A 19585-nucleotide genomic window follows, 5' to 3' on the forward strand; every position below is an offset into this window, starting at 1 on the left:
TCAATTAGCATGTAGCCATTACAGCGTGAACCCTTACTGCCATCTACATGTATATACTATTTACTAACCATGCACTAATCAGTAATGTAGCTGTACAAACCGATTAGCACAAGGCACGCTTACTCTCCGCCTGCAAACATGACCCCACACTAAAAAATACAAACTATTTTGTAGCACATGGGTATCCTGGGAGAGGGGAGATATGATAGAGACGTTTAAATACCTGCGTAATGTAAATGCGCATGAGTCGAGTCTCTTTAATTTGAAAGGAAACTCTGCAATGAGAGGGCATAGGATGAAGTTACGAGGTGATAGGCTCCGGAGTAATCTAAGGAAATACTTTTTTACAGAAAGGGTGGTAGATGCGTGGAACAGTCTCTCAGAAGAGGTGGTGGAGACAGAGACTGGGATAGGCACGTGAGATCTCTCAGAGAGAGAAAGAGATAATGGTTACAGCGGATGGGCAGACTAGGTGGGCCATTTGGCCTTTATGTTTCTAAGCATGTCTTAGTGCCATTGCAGCTTAGTAAAAAGGCCCCATAGTTCCTCTGGAGTCCATTTTGCCAGCTACACATGGTGGCTAGGAACCTTTTCATTTATACAGTAGAAACATTGAAACATGATGGCAGATAAAGGCAAAATGGCCCATCCAGTCTGCCCATCCACAGCATCCACTCCTTTCCCTAAGAGATCCCAAGTACCTGTCCCAAGCTTTCTTGAAATCAAACAGTCTCTGTCTCCAACGCCTCTTCTGGGAGACTATTCCACGCATCTTAAATATCCCCCTCTTCCCTAATTAGCTGATATCTGGACCACATTTTTTACACAAGAAACTCTTATCCCTTGTTTACCTTAAAGGGCCCAGTACCCACATCCCAAATCTTTCCTTTTTGAAACTAAGGCCCTCTTTTACTAAGGTGTGCTAACCAATTAGCGTACGCTAAACGCTAACATGTGCACGTTAGTCTATGGATGCATTAGCGTTTAGCGTGCGCTAATCGGTTAGCACACCTTAGTAAAAGAGGGGGTAAATGCTTCCCTTAGACACTTTACTCCACCAGCTCTCACTGGCTGTCAAAAACTATTCCTGCTCTAAATCCCTGTATTGCTGTTATTGATCCAATGCCAACTAAGCAATTTAAATTAATTTCATATCCTCTTCTTCTTCACCTCCTCTTCTTTCTTTTTTTTTACATTTTTATTAGATTTTAGATATATAAAAGGCACATAAAACAAATATTCAAAACAGCATGATCTCCATACAGTAGTAGTACAGCAATTACAACATGCTTATACAGAATCCCCTTTCCCCCAGTAAATTCAATTGCTTTTCAAACATAAAAGACATAATGAAAAAGCTTAAATTTGCTTCACAGGAGCACATGTTGTGAACAAACTACAAGGTGTGCCTATTCCCTCCCAGAACAGGACATACTGAGCATTCCAGTTCATGACAAGAAAAGACAGGGTTAGGCAAAATGCCATTTTTCATTTGTGTCCTAGAGGCACAGGGAGATAATACAAATTGTCCAAGGCCACACCAAGATGTAGAGTCAGAGGGAATTCCCCAGACAATTTCCAACTCATAGTTCAATGTTTTAACTACCAGGTCTTTCCGTATCCTGTAGGAGACACCAATGGCATTATCAGGGACTAGAGCTGATTTCTGGAATTTACTCTAGACTCATTTTTCGTCACATGAGTCTCGAAGGGAAATTCTGAATTCAAAAAAATGTTACTTTTCCCATCAGTAAGAATGAATATATATAGACATATTGAGATACTATTTTGATTTCTGCCAGGTACTTGTGACCTGGATTGGCCACTTTTGGAAACAGGATACTAGACTAGATTCACAATTGGTCTGAGCTAGTATGGCTATTCCTATGTTCTAACTAACCCAGATAGATTTGTGGGGATTTTCAAAGAGATAGGCATATGTCTCACAGCCACAGAATATCACAGCTCACAGATAGGGATACCTTAATCAAATATCCTTTAGTCTGCTATTTCAGTGGCAAGATATCTGGATAAAGTTAACCAGATAGCGGCAAATATCGTCCCACCAAAACTTATCTGTGGGCCCACTAGCAAATTTTGTAAAATGAAAATTTACTGGGGTAGCTCCTGAAGTTACTTGGATAAGTCTATTTGGTGGGGGAAGGGCATAATTATATAAAGCATTTTCTGTGTACAAAATATATTGTACAAGTGGGTACGCACTTTCCATGGACCACCTCCACACCGCCTTCCCTCTGCCACCTTCACACATGCTCAGTTTTCATTTGTTGATTATAATCCTGGATGGACCCTGAACTCTGTCTTCCCCCATCTAGAAGAGCCTTTGGTCTTACTTTTGGTACGCAGGTTTATGGCCTTTTCCAATTTTCTCCCTACTTAAATCATCAGTCAAATAAATTCATTTTGTGTAGGACTTTTAGGTTTACCCTTATCCCCTAATGAAAGGTTGTCCATACTTACATACAGCATATTTGTGTTGCCAGGTCAATTTAAGCAATATACAGATAACAAACAATGTTCTAAATGGAATTTACCTTCATACATAGCCTTGGGTGAGTATCAAGATCACCATATTCTACCTGTTTGTAAAGGGAACAGTAATTATCAAGTTAAATCAATAATATTGACAAGGAAAGATCTCTACATAGAAGTGATAAATATAATCACATTTTACATTAGACATAAGTAATATTCCAGACTGAATTAAAGTTTCAAATCATATTTCAGTTCAATATATGATAAATGTAATGTAATAATAAGGGATTCTATTCAGAACAAGTGTTGAGAAATATTTTACTAGTTCAGAAACAAGTGAAATGTCTGTATTAAGAAAAAAAATTCACTAGAGTGGAAGCTTTTTATTTTCATCCACAACGTAGCTGCCTTCCTGTTACAGGAAACATACCCCCACACACACAAACATACAGACAGATAGATAGATATGGTATATTGTTTAGAAATATGTACTAAATTGTGTATAGTTTAGAAATCTATATACTCAATGCTCGCATCACTCAAATTCTGGCTTTAAATCACCAGGAAATATTTTCTCACAAAAATAGCAGTAGAGGTCTGGAATTTCTTCCAAGAGGAAGTAACAGTCAAAAATTATTATTATTATTATTATTTTTTTTAACCAATGCGATATGCACAGAAGATTCCTCCTGGCAAAAGGATGTAAATGAAGCAGTAGAGTGACCTGCAGAGCAGCAGGGATATGAATGTGTTTCCAAGGATGCATGGGATAACTGCATAGATAAGTGGTATGATTCAGTCACGTATAAGAAAACACTGGGATAACTTGCATAAAGTGGCACTAACAGTCCTAAAAGACAATGATACGACCTGAGAGACTGAGTGACGGGCATGGGGAAATGTGAAGAGGGCGTTGGGCAAATCACTACTAGGCAGACTGGATGGATCATGCTGGTCCTTGCCTATCATCATTTATTGTTTTGTTAGTCCCACTATAAGAATACTTTTGAATATGCAAATCTTGGGAGAACCCAAGAAACTTGTGAAGGCAGATTTTAGAAAGAACACACAAATAGGAAGCAAGATATCCATATTAGGTTGTATTAAATTCTGGTACTGTTTTAAAAAAAGGACTTTCCAGCACAGATCCATTTCTAAAGAACATGTAGGAATGGGTGTGCAGCATTTGCACCCAATTTGCAAATGCCAACATCTAAAACATCAGTCACAAACCATATACCTCCAGTTCTATGAATTAGAGAATGACATGGGGACAAATTTTTCCCCATCCTCGTGGGAACTCATTTTCCCATCCCCATGAGTTTTTTTCCTGTCCCTGCCCTATTCCTGCAAGCTCCATCCTCATCTGCACAAGCCTCAAACACTTTAAAATCATAAGTAGCAACATTCTAGAACTCAGAGTGTGATGTCATAATGTCTCAAGCCACCAATGCCTAAGCTCTGTCCTCATCTGCACAAGCCTCGAACACTTTAAAATCATGTGTTTGAGACTTGTACGGTTAAGACAGAGCTTACAGGAATGGGGCAGGGAAAGGGGCAGGGGCAGGGACAGGGACAGCGACAAAACTCGCAGGGACAGGAGGAGGAAATTGAGTTCCTGCAGAGACAGAGAAAAATTTGTTCCCAAGTCATTCTCTACTATGAATTTAAAATATAGACTCTCAACTATGGTCATGACTGGCAGCGCTCTACAGGAAGAATTGAGTGAGTTTGTTCCCTAAATCCTTCTGTTTTCCCATCTCCAATGAAATCAATGATGCTTCAGGATTGTGTGCTCTCTAATTGTGAGGACACAGACATCTACGTTTCTAAAACGAAAGACATACACACCTAAGTATTGGCACCTACACTATTCCCCTGTTTTACTAAGATGCGCTATGCGTTTTAGCGTGCACTAAATATACACGCGCGTGCTAACCATTAACATATCCATAGACTAGCATGCACATGTTAGCGTTTAGCACATGGTTAGCGCGTGCTAATATTTAGCATGCGCTAAAATGCTTAGCGCACCTTTGTAAAAGAAGCCCTATATGTTTTGAAACACCAAACGTGAACGTGTAAGTGTCGATGCCTAGACAAGTATGAGGCACAGTTGCTTGTGTTGAAGTTTTTAGATGGTCTTCTCTACCAAAGCTCCTTCTGTTTATCTTGAGGCACTTATCAACAGTCACAAACCATATACCAAAAAACAAAAGGAATTGACCCCGAAATATCCACAAAGAAGAAAATCCAGAGAAAACCAAAAAAACTCTGTGGAGTGACGATGTTCCTAAATGGACTTCATTTGAAAGTGTCAAAGTTCCAAAGGTACACTGAAATCATCCACATAAAATAATTCCATCCACATAAAAATAAATCATCCACATAAGAGCCTTAAAGGACCTAGTCCGCTAGGGATACAGGACCCAACACGGTCCGCGTTTCAACAAAAAGTCTTCTTCAGGGGCCTGGGGGGTCCTATAAAAGTGAGTATGTGGGAAACAATTGTGTGGTGAGCCGGATGTGAGACACTGCTTACATTTACCATATACCATATACCTCCAGTTTCTATGAATTAAAAATATAGACTTTCAACTCAAACTATAGAACCTCAGAGACACAATCCAGGCTCATTTAACTCATTGCCCTATGCATTATGGGGTCCCTTTACTAAGGCGCGCTAACTGATTTAGTGCACACTAACTGATTTAGCACATGCAAACGATTAGCATGTGTTAAACGCTAATGCATCCACAGACTATAATGGGTGCATTAGTGTTTAGCGCATGCTAATAATTTGCATGCCCTAAATCAGTTAGCACACGCTAAATCAGTTAGCGTGCGCTACATTGGCTACCGCACCTTAGTAAAAGGACTAGTATTTGTCATCTCCTCATCGGTTCTCCCTTCCTCCGGTTGGAGAATCCCATCCTCCAGGCAGCCGAGGGTGCATGGAATGGTTGCGGACCCACAGCCTGCATTTGTACAGCTGTCAGCTCTGCCAGTCTCCCCCCTGGACATTTTCTGGAATGTTCCATTATTGCAGAAAAACGTACAGATCGAAGTCTGCCCTAATCCTGCCCAAAACAGCCCCTCCCCCCCAAATGCTCCCTTGATATTTAGATGCACTACAGACACACCGCATAGAAAACCATCTACAAAATGTGTTTTGAAAATGGCAATTTGGACGTTTTAGCAAACAAAACGTCTAAAAGCCGCTGTTTGCCATTTTCTGGACTTTTTCTCTTTTGAAAATGAACCCCCTTATTCGGTTCCAAATGCAATAGCAGTGGTGATAGTTTAGTACTTACTTTCCCATCAACAGCCCTTGAAGAGTCTGGTAGAGTTACACACTGGTCATTAGACTCAGTCTGCCAGCACAGATTGACACTGGCTTGCAAGGGACAGGATGGTTTCCAAGCAAGTATGTGTTTAATCGGATCATATGTAACACCATCCCAGAGTGCTTCGGTATCTGACAGAAAGAGGAAAGATATTATTTTCTAGTATTATGGGTGTCATTTTCTAAGGCACTCTTAAATAAAGTAGTGTGTTGCAAACTTTGTAGTTTACATCACTGGCGTAGTAAAGGGGTGGTGGTGGGATTGACTGCTCCAAGTGCCGGCACCTCTCCTCCTACACCCATCCCTCCATGGGTGGGGTTACTAGACGTCCGGATTTCCCCAGACATGTCCTCTTTTTGAGGACATGTCCGCGGGGTCCGGACAGCTTTTCAAAACCCAGCACTTTGTCCGGGTTTTGAAAAGCTTCCTCCGAAATTGTGTCGGGCAAGAGCAAGCAGCGGGGGTGGGGCAGGATTAGGGGGAAAATAGTACTTGGCTTTTTTGGTTTATCTTTTTGTGTTTTTTTGTTTAACTTTGTGGCACACTGCTTTGTGACTGTACACTGTATATTTTGTATAATACTTTATGGTCGTGTGGGGTTCAGATTTTTGCCTGAGTTTTTTACTGAACTTCTCCCCCCCCCCCCCCCCCACCCTGACTTGTAAGAGGAGCCTATGATTAATGACTCATCACCTTGTTGGCTGAAAGTATCTGACTTAGAATTGTCTTTCCAGCCAGTGTGTCTGAGGCTCGTTTGACTAACTATTTTTGAAGGCAGTGATACCTCACAAGGTAGTGACTTTTTTGTCAGAGAATTATATACTAGGGAAGTAAAAGTGTGACAAAAATACCTTTAAAATATTTTTTGCAAGTGATTTGAATATCTACACCCAAGTTTTGAAAATGAATTCCTGTTTTCATAGTTGCACAAAGAAAGAACATAAGTGGCCATACTAGGTCTAACAATCCAAGATACATTTATGCCTTACTCACTGTTTTTAAAAGGGCAAAGTTGGATCCTCCTGGAGTCTGGAATGGCTGACCAACCCTGCAACCAACAAGAAGTGCTATTTTAAAAAGCTAGAATTCAATTCAGTTTTTATTGCATTCTGCTTTTTAATGTAGAGATGTTTCTCATTAATCTCTAATAATGAAACAATTCAGAAATGGTTGTGTTTAAAAAATTCAAAGGCTGATTCTCTACTACAAGGACTCATTGAAAGGTTTGTTTTTTTTTCCTTTGCCATTTTTAAAATGTTTGCTTGTAAATGCACAAAAGTTTAATTCACAGCAGTCTTAAAGGCTGATGTACTGAAGTGCAAAGTTTATTCATAAAAGCAAACATTGTGTGGAAAATAAAGCTGTATTGATTAGGTTTTTGATGAAGTTGTTGGAGAAAGTGAATTTAAATCCATATCAACCTATGTGGGTTCATTAGTAGTCAAATTTCAGAAAATTGCATAGTACAGAGACAGTTCTGGTGGAGGTGATGGATTAAAGTTCTCTAAGGCTTCCATGATTGGCACCATGATTGTTGCAGCTGTCTAGGTCTCACCATATGATGGATTCAGTCCCAAGTCATTTGGAAAGAGGAAGGGTGTTAATTTTTTGAGACATCTCTTGGCATTTGATCTCGTGAATCATCATATTTTGAAGAAGAAGTGTGCAGATTTAGGTCTTTGGAAAAAGGTGTTGAAGTGGCTAGCCTCTTTAATAAGTGAACCACTGGGGTACTTAGTGGTAATCCTACAGATGTTCACCTTATCGTTCCTGTTGTTTAGTAAAATTTATCTATATCCATTGAACCAACTAATAAGGGGATTTGCAATTTAAAGTTTTTTATTATACAGATGATGTCATATTGATTACCCCAGCGGGGTAAAGAGATGAGGAAGCAGTGGAGAGGATTCAGGAGTGTTTACATGCAATAGTGTTGTGGTAAAAAGAGAGTGCACAAGATTAATTCAGTAAAAGTGGAGATACTAAGGATGAATAGGATGGATTGGGAACTAGGGACAGGACATGGGGGATAGTAGTAAATGTAGTGAGAATGAATATGAGAAGGTAAAGAATTTAGGGATGATGTTTTCTGAGAATTGGAAATACGGAAAATCAGATTTAGTTGGTGACAAAATAAAAGTTCTATGGAGTAAAGCCATACTTAGACAGACAAGCAATACAGATGGCAACTCTTTCACTGGTGGTTTCACACACGATTACTGCAATGCTTGATATATGGGTATTCCAAAATACTTGACATCTAGACAGCAGATGATACAAAATGCAACAGTTGAAGATCATGAGTAAGTGGAACTCCAATGTTACAGCACCTACACTGGCTGCAGAAGTCAAGTAGAGTACAATTTAAAGTTTTGGTGAAGGAAGGAAACCCTATTTGGTAAGTAGGTTGCAGAGATATGAATCTGTGAAAGATCTGCAATCAGGATATAACTTTCTATTACGTTATTGTGATGATTTGGTGTAGTATTGGGCTGGGGAGGGCATCAATGGGAACTTCAGTAACTTGGAACATGAGGATGTTACTGGCCAGACTTTATGGTAAATATTCTACAAACAGGATGGTTGGATAGGCTGGAGTGAGCTTGGATGGCAACTTAAGCATTTGGAACCTAGGACAATACCAAGTGGACTTTACAGTCTAGGACCCAGAAATATCAAAGAAGAGACAAATTAATTTAATCATGTATTTTTAATGGGTATAACTAATGTGCAGACTGGATGGACCGTTCAGGTCTTTATCTGCCATCATTTACTATGTTACTATGTTTGAATGTCTTAAATAGATTAAAAGTCCCAAGGAGTAAGTATATCAGTATATGTCTAACACTTGACATGATAGAAATGAGAAATAGTTTTCATAATAGTAGGTTGTCATTGATTCCCAGGTCCAGCTTTGGCTCTCCAATTAGGCCAACTTGGGGATTCTATAAGCAGTATTCATAGCCCTTGAAATGGACAGAGTTCCAGCCATTGCTCAATCTTATCTTCTAGTGAACCAGAGTATTAGCTTCCAGAGGGAATCCTAGTCTGTGGCTCCTGGTCAATGACCACCACTGTAATAATTAGGTTAGAAATGACTATAAAAATAGAGGAAATATCTCAGATAGTTGGCCAATAGTGCTATGAGCCTTTCCTCATAACAGGGGTCAGTTTCAAGTAAGTTGAAAGCTCAAGGTTGGTGGTAACTGCTATCTCAAATGTCTTACCTCAATGCAAAGACAAGGCAGTACTTGTGAATACTGCAAAGAAACTGATTTTGAAGAATCTTCTGCCTTTATCTGAAAATTATGTATAACATGGCATTAGATGTACAGTTCTAGTTTTACATACTGTTATTTCTACAAATAATATTTTTTACAATAAATTTTGTAATAGGCAGAATATTGTGGTTGCCATATTAGGCTTCTTGGATGTGTAGAAAAAAAGGTAAACAAACAAATTGTAGGCCCATCTAGTCTGCCCATCCACAGTAACCATTATTTCATTCTTTCTCCAAGAGATCTCACATGCCTATCCCAGGCCCTCTTTAATTCAGACACAGTCCCTGTTTCCACCACCTCTTCTGGGAGACTGTTCCATGCATCTACCACCCTCTCTGTAAAAAAGAATTTCCTCAGATTACTCCGGAGCCTATCCTCTCTCCCGCCTTTTCCTCAAAGTATATAGATTGAGATCTTTAAGTCTGTCCCCATACGCCTTATCACGAAGACCACACACCATTTTTCACTAAAAGATTTAGAAGTTCATCTCTATAGAATACTGCATTGTAAGATGTGCATGTAAATCTAAATTTTTGCCAATTAATGCTAATAATTGTTAGCATTTAATTATTCACATTAATTGGCTCAATAACCAAATGGACATGCACTCAAAGTGAAGCATGCAAATTAAAGCACCATATGTCGAATCTGGCCCAAAATGTTTTTCACAAAAGAAAATAACTATAGAATTACCCTGCATGTATCCAAATGAATAAGTATACTTCTTCCCATGTGTAGAATCTGTAGCCAATAGGCAGTAGAATGGGTTGGGCTACTGGGGTCCTAGCCCAACTAATATTTTGCCCAACACTGCATCAGCAATTGGAGGCAGGGCCAGAGATTACATTTTTTTTTGCCCTTCTAATCCAACTCGTTCTGCTGCCGCTGCTTTAGTCTGCACCCTGCCCTACAGCTAATCTCTCCTTGAAGAGACAGCATTCCCAATATACTAGTCAAACACCTTTCCATTTATACATCATACAGACCTTAACTCTTCTATTGCTGTCTTAGCCTTGCAGTCTTTCAACCCCTTTCCACGTATCCAACAATGCTAAGGGTACTGACTATAAAAGAATTCCCTGTCACACACAGGGTTCCATTGCTATATATCCATCCCTGCATTCCCGGTAGTCATGCCATAATACAGCGTATTCATCCTTTATCCATCTCACTCCTGCAAGCACCTTGCTACCTCCTATACACGTTATAAGATTCCCATTCTTGCAGATTCATATCCCAGACTAAGCAAGAATTCTAAAGCCATTGTTAAGATATAATAAAATGAATTCTCCCATAAAAATGGCCTACAATATACGAGGTCTGACAATTAAGTTTGCGAACTTGCTTCCGTGCGCTTACATTGGCTGCACTGTACAAACTACTCGGTGAAGTTTCATAATCTTGGTATATCAGTGTCTCACAGCTGTGTTCGTGTTGCTGTGTAGTGGTGTCTTGTTGAGTGGCATTCATTATTGCTGTTGCATGTTTAAGTGTGCTTGAATTAGAGCAATGAACAAACATTACATTTCTTATTAAACTTAGCAAAAGTGGATGTGAATTCAGCTCTTGAATGAGAGAGCATAGGTATGAAGATAAAGGGTGATAGGCTCAGGAGTAATCTAAGGAAATACTTTTTAACAGAAAGGGTGGTACGTGTGTGGAACAGTCTCCCGGAGGAAGTGGTGGAGACAGAGACTATGGCTGAATTCAAGAAGGTGCAGAATAGGCATGTGGGGTCTCTTAGAGAGAGGAAAGATAATGGTTTCTGTGGATGAGCAGACTAGATGTGCCATTTGACCTTTATCTGCCATCATGCTTCTATGTTTCTATGTTAATCCAAGTCTATGGGCAATAATGCCATGAAGAAAATGGCAGTGCACAAATGGATTATATGTTTTTCTGAGGGGAGAGAAAGTGTCACTTATGAAGAAAGGTCAGGGCGGTCAGTAACAAGCAAAACTGATGAAATCATTACAAATATTCATTGAATTGTATGTCAAAATCATCGGCTGACTGTGAGAAGCATAGTAGACCAAGTAAACATCGATAGAGAAACAGGAAAATCTTAACTGAAAATCTTGGCATGAGAAAGGTGCGTGCAAAAATGGTCCCGAAGGAGCTCACCGATGAACAAAAGCAAAGGAAAGTCAAAGTTTGCCAAAACCTTTTGGAGAGGCAAGACAATGTTTTGGGCCATGTTGTCACTGGTGATGAAACATGGGTGTACCAATATGACCCTGAAACAAAGCATCAAAGTGCACAGTGGAAGGTAGCCAATTCTCCACAACCAAAATGTTCCTCCAGTCCAAATCAAGAGTTAAAACGATGGTGCTATCCTTTTTTGATATCAGAGGGATTGTTCATTAAGAATTTGTACCAACTAAACAAACAGTTAACCAAGTTTACTATTTGAAAGTGCTGAAAAGGCTGCGTGAAAAAGTTTGATGAAAATGACCTGAACTTTTCGCCAACAACTCATGGCTCTTGCATCACAGCAATGCACCAGCTCACATGGCACTGTCTGTGAGGGAGTTTTTAGCCAGAAAACAAATAACTGTATTGGAATATCCTCCCTACTCACCTGATCTGGCCTCCAATGACTTTTTTCTTTACCCGAAAATAAAGGAAATATTGAAAGGAAGACATTTTGATGACATTCAGAACTTCAAGGGTATTACAATGACAGCTCTGATGGGCATTCCAGAAAGAGAGTTCCAAAATTGCTTTGAAGGGTGGACTGGGCGCTGGCGGTGCATAGCTTCCCAAGGGGAGCACTTCGAAGGTGACTGTATTGATATTCAGCAATGAGGTATGTAGCACTTTTTCTAGGATGAGTTCGCAAACTTAATTGTTAGACCTCTTAGTCATCATATGTAGTGGCTGGCTTAGTATTTTCCAAGCTAAGATATCCTGCACATATGCTGCTTTGAACAGGAATGAATGCCAGTACTCAAAAAGATTATGCCATGTGCAAGAAGATGGAAATATCTGGAAGCAAAAGAGTTCCTGCTCATATGTACTCCGTTTTCCTATTCTAAAGTGTGCTATTTTATTTACCAATGAGTAAACAATGTCTGCCAGACAGCACAAGTATGGATCCTATTAAATGCTGATTATTCACCACCCTAGTCACTCTAAACACATTAGGAAAACACAGGCTTAACATAAGTAACAGCCAGTGTGGCAGCCAAGGACCTCTGACAGCCCAGCCGTTGTCTACCCACATTCTTGCAGCTGGATCATGAAAACTCCCCCTGGTAGTTCCTCCTCCAGTATCCAGGAGTCCGGCATTCCTCATCTCCTATCTTTCTCGTGAGAAGGGCAAAGTTCACAAACATTGTTGATGAGTCTAGTGTGCTACTAGAATGACAATATGCCTGTTTTCTACACTATGTCTTTGTTATTGTTAGATTCAGTTCACGAATGAGCTTATTTCTTATGCTTTGGAAACCAATGCAGACCACTGTTTCTGGTCAGAGGGTCAGAATAGGATTAACAGCAAGCAGAAGTAGAGCAGACAAGAATGATGAAGGATCTTCTTGCCAGGGGTGTATCTACCATTGAGCATGCCTGTCAAAATGCCCAGGGCCACCTAATGGTAGCAGCCATCTGCAACTGAAACCTGCCTTCTGCACACCTGGTTCCAGTACCTCTACCTTCCCACACCCTGCACCCAGCTGCTTACCTGCCCATTGGGTCCTGCAGACTTTACAGCAGCAGAGACAGCGCAAAAGGCTGCCTCTCTATTCAGTGGAGCCCTTCCTCTGCCACATTCCACCACTCTGATTCAACTTCCTGTGGGAGGGACGCCGCAGAGGAAAGTCCCCACTGAAGAGAAAGGCAGCTTTTAGCACTGTCTCTGCTGCTGTAAAGTCTGGAGGACCCAGTGGGTGGGTGAGCAGGTGGGCACTAGGGGGGAGAAATGCCAAACCCAGTGAGGTGCACGTGTGGGAGCAGGGGCAGGGCCCACAGACCCACTTTCGTCCTACCGTGCAGAGCCCACTGAGTCCTAGCTATGCTCATATGCCTCAGGCATATAAGGATTCAGAGGACCAAGTGTACTTTGAGAACGTGATCAATTCCTTGATTATTTTCCTGTCCATATATGCTGCTAACATCCATCATTTAAATGAGTAGTATAATGGGTACGCCTCATGTCAAAATGATTGACAGCTGTCAAAGATAAGGATCGACCAATCAGTGTTCACTTCTGGGTTAAGCCCCGCCTACTCTCCACCTACTTTTATCCAAACCCCACCCATGCTCCACTTATGTATCTGGAAATGTTTTTTAATGTGGTGTCTGTCACTGCCTAGCACACTGATGTAGCATTTGGGGTTTTTTCCTGTCTTGTTTAGGATGTCAGTTGGGTCAACTTTGACACAGTGCCTAGTCCCTCTTTTTGGTTCTCTTTAATTGTACCTATGGTTTTCCCTTGTTCAGCAGTTCCAGGTTATGCTACAACATTGCTCACTGATTCAGTAAACTAGAGGATATGATTTTAGATTGCAGGGGGGGCCGAATCAGGAATAACATCAGAAACTACTTTTTCATGGAGAGAATGGTAGATGCCTGAAATTCCCTCCTGCGGGAGATGGTGGAGATGAAAATGGTAACAGAATTCAAAAAAGCATAGGATAAACAGAAAGGAATCCTATATGGACGGCATGGAATCAAACAAGCGATAATGCCACTTAAATGTCTCACCGCCATCTCAAACTGAATATGGCTAAAACTGAACTCCTTATCTTTCCGCCTAAACTCACCTCCCCCTCTCGCTGTTCTCTGCTTCTGTGGATAGAACCCTCCTCTTCCCTGTCTCTTCAGCTCGCAACCTCAGGCTGATCTTTGACTCCTTCTCTGCTCAGATCCAACAAACCGCTAAAACCTGTCACTTCCTCCTCTATAATATTACCATAATCTGACCTCTCCTCGCTGAACACATTAACAAAACCCTTACCCACACTCTCATCACCTGTAATGTACTTCCCTCAGGCCTCCCATGCATCTATCTCTCACCCCTTCAATCTGTTCAAAATACTGATGCACAACTCATATTCCATGGGAGCCGCTATTCTCAAATTAACCCTCTCCTCAAGTCACTTCATTGGCTCCCCATCCGTTTCCAAATACAGTTCAAACTTCTCTTACTGACTTACAAGTGTATTCACTCTGTAGCCCTCCCAATATTTCTCCTAACTTATCTCACCCTATGCTCCCCCCCCCCCCGTGAACTCCATTCGTCAGGTAAGTTCGTCTAATCTGTACCCTTCTCTTCCACAGACTCCGTCCCTTCTTTCTTGCCATGCCATATTCCTGGAATAGGCTGCTTGAATCAATATGTCATTCGGTATTCAAATCCAAGCTAAAAGCCAACTTTTTTGAAACTGCTTTTAACTCTTAACTCCCACTCACTGCTGGTTCATAGACAGTGGAGTGCAAGACATCAGCGCGCGGGGGACAAAGTAATTTTTAAAGAGCTCCGACGGTGGTTGGGGGTGGCAAACCCCCCCCCCCCCCCCACATACACACACTTTATTGGTTAGTGTTCACGCTGCTGTTGGAGGGGGGTTCGGGAGGTTGGAAACCTCCATTATAGTGAAAATGGAACTTTTTCTGATTTTTTTCAGGAAAAGTTCCGTTTTCTCTATAATGTGTGGGGTTTCAACCCCACCCCACCCCCACCCCCGCAATGGCAGCGCAAACACTAACCAATAAAATGGGGGGTTGCCTCCCCAAACCCCCCTGTCAGAGCTCTTTAAAAATTATTTTTTCCCCCGCGTGCTTCTGTCTTCCGCCGAATTGTCGGCGCACTGGCGTCTGGCGCGCGATTATCCCGTCACCCACTGCTGTCAGATACTAAGATCCATTGTATCATTTCCTCTAACAGAATCTCCCCAACCCTGAGATATCCTATCTGTCTGTCCAAATGAGATTGTAAGCTCTTCTGAGCAGGGACTGTCTATTGAATGTTAAATGTATAGCGGTGCATATGCCTTTCAGCACTATAGAAATGATAAATAGTATTAGTAGTAGATTAGATGACAGTCACCTTTTATCAGTGGCTGGCCCGGTATTATGGAATGCTTTTCCAGGCCATTTGCACTTGTGTGGCAATAGTTTGTTCACAAGAATGTTAAAAACGTATTTATTAGTGAAGGCATTCTTTTAAGAGCATTATAGAAGGTAGACTGGGTTAAGCAAGGTGATTGCTAGCCACTGTGTTTTGTATTTTATAGATTTTTTATTTTATTTTATTCTATGTGTTACTTTACAGGCCGGATTCTCTAAACAGTGCTGCTAGCAATGGATGCTTAGAAAAGCAGCATGTCAATCACATGAAGGCACCGTTTAGAGAATTGCGGCCATGTCGAAAGTAGGTGGCGGAAATGTAGGCCAAGGTTTTACCTGCCTCCATTTCCGGCACCTACTTTCAACAAGAATTGCATCGTAGAGGCGCCTACTGGCGCCTACGTCAACTTCTGCCATAAACCACGCCTAGTTTAGACATGGGCATCGGTAGGCGCCTCTATGGATGGGAGTTGGACGCTATTTTATGTAGGCACCTACCGCCGCCTAAGTTTCAGCTTTGAGAATTTGGACCTATGTGATTATGTTTGCTTTTGTTTTGTAAACCACTTAGGCATTAAGCAGGTAATAAATGTTAGAAAAAAATAAATAAATGGCAACACTAGTAATTGAGAAGCAAAGCCAGTACTGGACAGACTTCTACAATCTGTGCCCTGATCATGGCTGAACAGAAAGGCCAATACAAGGCACATTTCTAGTCTGTGCCCTGAAAATATCAAAGACAAATGAAGTATGCAAATGTAGTATCATACCTTTTTGGGCAGACTAGTAGACTGTACAGGTCCTTTATCTGCCATCATCTACCATGTTATTACTATGTTTTGAGGTATTGTATTCAGTGGAATTAGCTTGGAGCATGCGACTCAATGTTTGAGCCCCACAAACAGAACTAGTTCTCAAATACTCCTCAGATATATTTGTACACATGAGGTTAAGAGATGTATCTCAACTGAATACTTAATTGTCCTAAAATTCATACCTGTTTGTGGTACCAATGGATCAAAATTGCTTGTTTCCAGATATATCATTAAGTTGTTTCTGGTGCTTCCATTCTTAGGAGGTTAATAATAATATAAGTATAATATAACCTGTAAACTTATATACCTCCACTATTTGTGTTTTATTTATATCAGCAGTTCTCAGGCTCACAAACCTGGTCCTTAAGGACCCCAAACAGAGTTGTTTTTCAGGATATCACAATAATTATTCATGATCTAGAGATCCTTTCACTAAAATGTGCTAAGCTGCTAATTAGCATAGCTGTGCTAATAGCTACTATGAGCTAATAACAGCCAGTACACTAATAATTCCATGCTAATTGCTTAGTTTGAGATTGGGCATTACTGGGTAGGGGCAGGACATGGATAGAGATTGGGCATTGACTGCACATTGCAGTTGGCACATTGTAAATTGTGTGGGCGAATTTAACGCCCCCACCCCTCAAGAGGTGACAGACGCAACTGTGCTTATCACATGACATTAATGTATGGTAGAAAACTTTTTCTGTGTGGTAACTAAAGAGAGAATGATTGCACAGCTTTTGCGACTATTAAGCACTTATCTTTGTGCCTACTGCACTCGTAAGTGCAAAAAATTATCACACTTTTGTAAAATCCTTGAATTCCTTATATTTGGACCCAAGGAATACATCAATTTACCTATTATCATATCCCAGGAAACCTGGGGGATCAATATTCAGAGGACAGCAGTGAGTTGGTTTTTTTGTTGTTTTTGTTAGCACCCACGGGCATTATTCCTGGATATTCAATGCCAGGCCATGTCCAGGCACTGACTCTGTATCCAGATTTATGTGGCTGGCTGTCTTTTCTGCGGTTATATGTGATATTCAGCATTTAACCATATAAGCAACACTACATAAAGATAGGACTGCCTTTTATGCAGTCTGATTTGACCACTAAACTTAAGTGGTTAAGTGCCAACTTCACCCAAGGACCACCCACTAGGGTTACCATATAGCTCCAGAAAAAGGAGGATGGATTGAGACATCCAGGTTTTACTTCCATTGCTTTCAAAGTAAAACCCTGATGTCTCAACCTATCCTTATTCTGATTGCTTTCACTGGAAGTAAAACCTGGACGTCTCAATCTGTTCTCCATATTCTCATTGCTTTCAATGGAAGTAAAACTCAGATGTTTCGATCTGTCCTCCTTTTTCTGGAGCCATGTGGTAACCCTACCACCCACTAAATAACTGGCTTTGATTTTAGCCATCTCTAGGTGAAATTTGGTGGCTTTAACTGGTTAAGTGCTACTGAATGGCAGCAGATAGCCCATTGTAAGTGATTTAACGGGCCAGGAGCCATTCCTGGCCCGTTAAATCATTTTGAAAATTGACCCCTGATCTCCTTGAAAAGCTCTAGAATCAGATCAGAGAAGCACTGATTTCTACGGCAATATTCAATTGTGGAAGAAGGACATCCTTCTGCCCCTAGATTGAGACCATAAAAAACGTAGGGACGGTGTAGCAAACCCTTTACCCACCAATGCATGAGAGCCAATATCGTCACAGCTAAACCACTTGTGACATAAACGAACATGGTAATCGTGGTCTTCTAGGAAATCTGAAACATGTATGGATATGGCTTTCTTTACTTTATCCATCTTGTAATCCAATTTTCCAGCTTGACATGGAAACAAAAATACAAAAAGTATATGTGAGCTACAAATCTTGACTGGATGGACAATAAATGAAAAACTACTATAAACTGTATAGGTCATTTTTTTCAAAAGTACATATAGAAACATGATGGCAGAATGGCCAATTGGCCCATCCAGTCTGCCCATCTGCAGCATCCACTATCTTTTCCTCTTCCTAAGAGATCCCACGTGCCTGTCTCACACTTTCTTGAATTCAGACATAGTCTATGTCTCCACCAAGGGAAACTATTCCACACCACTACTGGCACATCCTAGAAATAGGGAAAGCCAGGAGTGTATTTTCATACAGATTCTCTATGTATGTTGACACTGTGCGTCAACTTTATTTCCAAGTTGTAGCTGGGCTAACAGAATGAAAGGTAAAAACCTAATGGGGAAACAATGCCTGTCTTATGTTTTTTTCTGTGACTATGTGATATCTAACATGAAATCTTTTCTGAACACAGCAAACGAGAAGGACGGGCTCTAGCCACAGGCTAGAGCAAAGCATACTGGGAGCAGGGGGGCTCAGTCCAATGGCTGTAGCAGAGCATACTGAGAGTTTGAGTCAATTAAACACATTCTGTTTATACATTCACTACATATATACCCTGCCTCCATGAAAGGGGGTGGGGTGGGGGTAGAACAGTCCACTAGTCTTTATACTTTTTGAAAGAATAAAATATCAATGTGGTAAAAGCACTTAGGCCCTGATTCTACAAAGTGTGTCCCGATTTTAGGCAGCTGTAGGCGTCCTACAACTGTCTAATGTTTCAAGTTTCAAGTTTTATTAGTGCTTGATAAATCGCTCATTGAGTATCTAAGCGATGTACAATTCAAATAAAATAGAAAGACAAATACAATGACTTTAAATAAAAACATACTGGGTTAACATACATGAATCGTGAGGATTGGGGGGAAAGTTACAATATGTTTGTAGAAGAAAAAATACATTAAAGGGAAAATGCTCCCCAGGCAGGCCGCCTATATTGAAGGCGCCTCCGGGAGCCTAGGGAGGCCCGCAAGATGCCTAAGCTCACCTAAGGGCCTTAGGCGGGCCTTAGGCGAACCTAGGCGGCCCTACGCATCTCCCTAGTAGAGGAAGAGACGCTTAAAATGTAGGCCAGCAAAATGCTGGTCTACATTGTAAGTAGACGTGGCCGCTATACTTATGGCAGCGGCCGCCTGTCCCATCGCCGGTAGGAGGATGCCCAATCCTCCTGCCGGAACCCCTCTGGAACCCCCCTCCCCCCAAACTGGTAATCGCCGGCAGGAGAATGCCCAATCCTCCTGCCGGAACCCCCCTGGAACCCCCCTCCCCCCCAAACTGGTAATCGCCGGCAGGAGGATGCCCAATCCTCCTGCCGGAAAGCCCGACGACCCAACAACCCCCCCAAAAAAACTAACCTCCCTCTCCCAACTAACCTTTAAATGTTGGTCGGCTGGAAGGGTCTTGCTGCTGTCCAGCCGACAGGCCCGCCTTGTGGCCTTGCTGCTGTCCAGCTGACAGGCCCGCCCCTTCCCGGCCCATCCCCGCTAAATCTAAGGCCTGATTAGCCCAAGCTCTAGAAGCCTGGACCAATCAGGCCTTAGGCATAGCGAGCTGCCCATCCCCACTAATCCTAAGGCCTGATTGGTCCAGGTGCCTTATATTCTTATGTTCTTATGCATGGACTTATATAGAAAGTTGTTTCACCCACTAGAGGCTGTGCAA

General features: G+C 41.4%; 1 protein-coding gene across 1 annotated transcript in view; it reads right to left on the reverse strand.

Annotated features, from left to right (window-relative positions):
* Positions 1 to 19585, reverse strand: part of IL17REL (interleukin 17 receptor E like) — a 108211-nt gene that overhangs the window by 35257 nt on the left and 53369 nt on the right. The window contains exons 7-11 of the mRNA XM_033959313.1: positions 17716 to 17855; positions 9071 to 9142; positions 6837 to 6891; positions 5811 to 5974; positions 2556 to 2600 (exon numbers count right to left, since the gene is read on the reverse strand). Of these exons, the coding sequence (XP_033815204.1) occupies positions 2556 to 2600; positions 5811 to 5974; positions 6837 to 6891; positions 9071 to 9142; positions 17716 to 17855 (476 nt within the window). The remainder of the gene's footprint in view (positions 1 to 2555; positions 2601 to 5810; positions 5975 to 6836; positions 6892 to 9070; positions 9143 to 17715; positions 17856 to 19585) is intronic.

The sequence above is a fragment of the Geotrypetes seraphini genome, chromosome 9 (genome assembly GCF_902459505.1).
Source record: "Geotrypetes seraphini chromosome 9, aGeoSer1.1, whole genome shotgun sequence".
In the NCBI taxonomy this organism is placed as follows: Eukaryota; Metazoa; Chordata; class Amphibia; order Gymnophiona; family Dermophiidae; genus Geotrypetes; species Geotrypetes seraphini.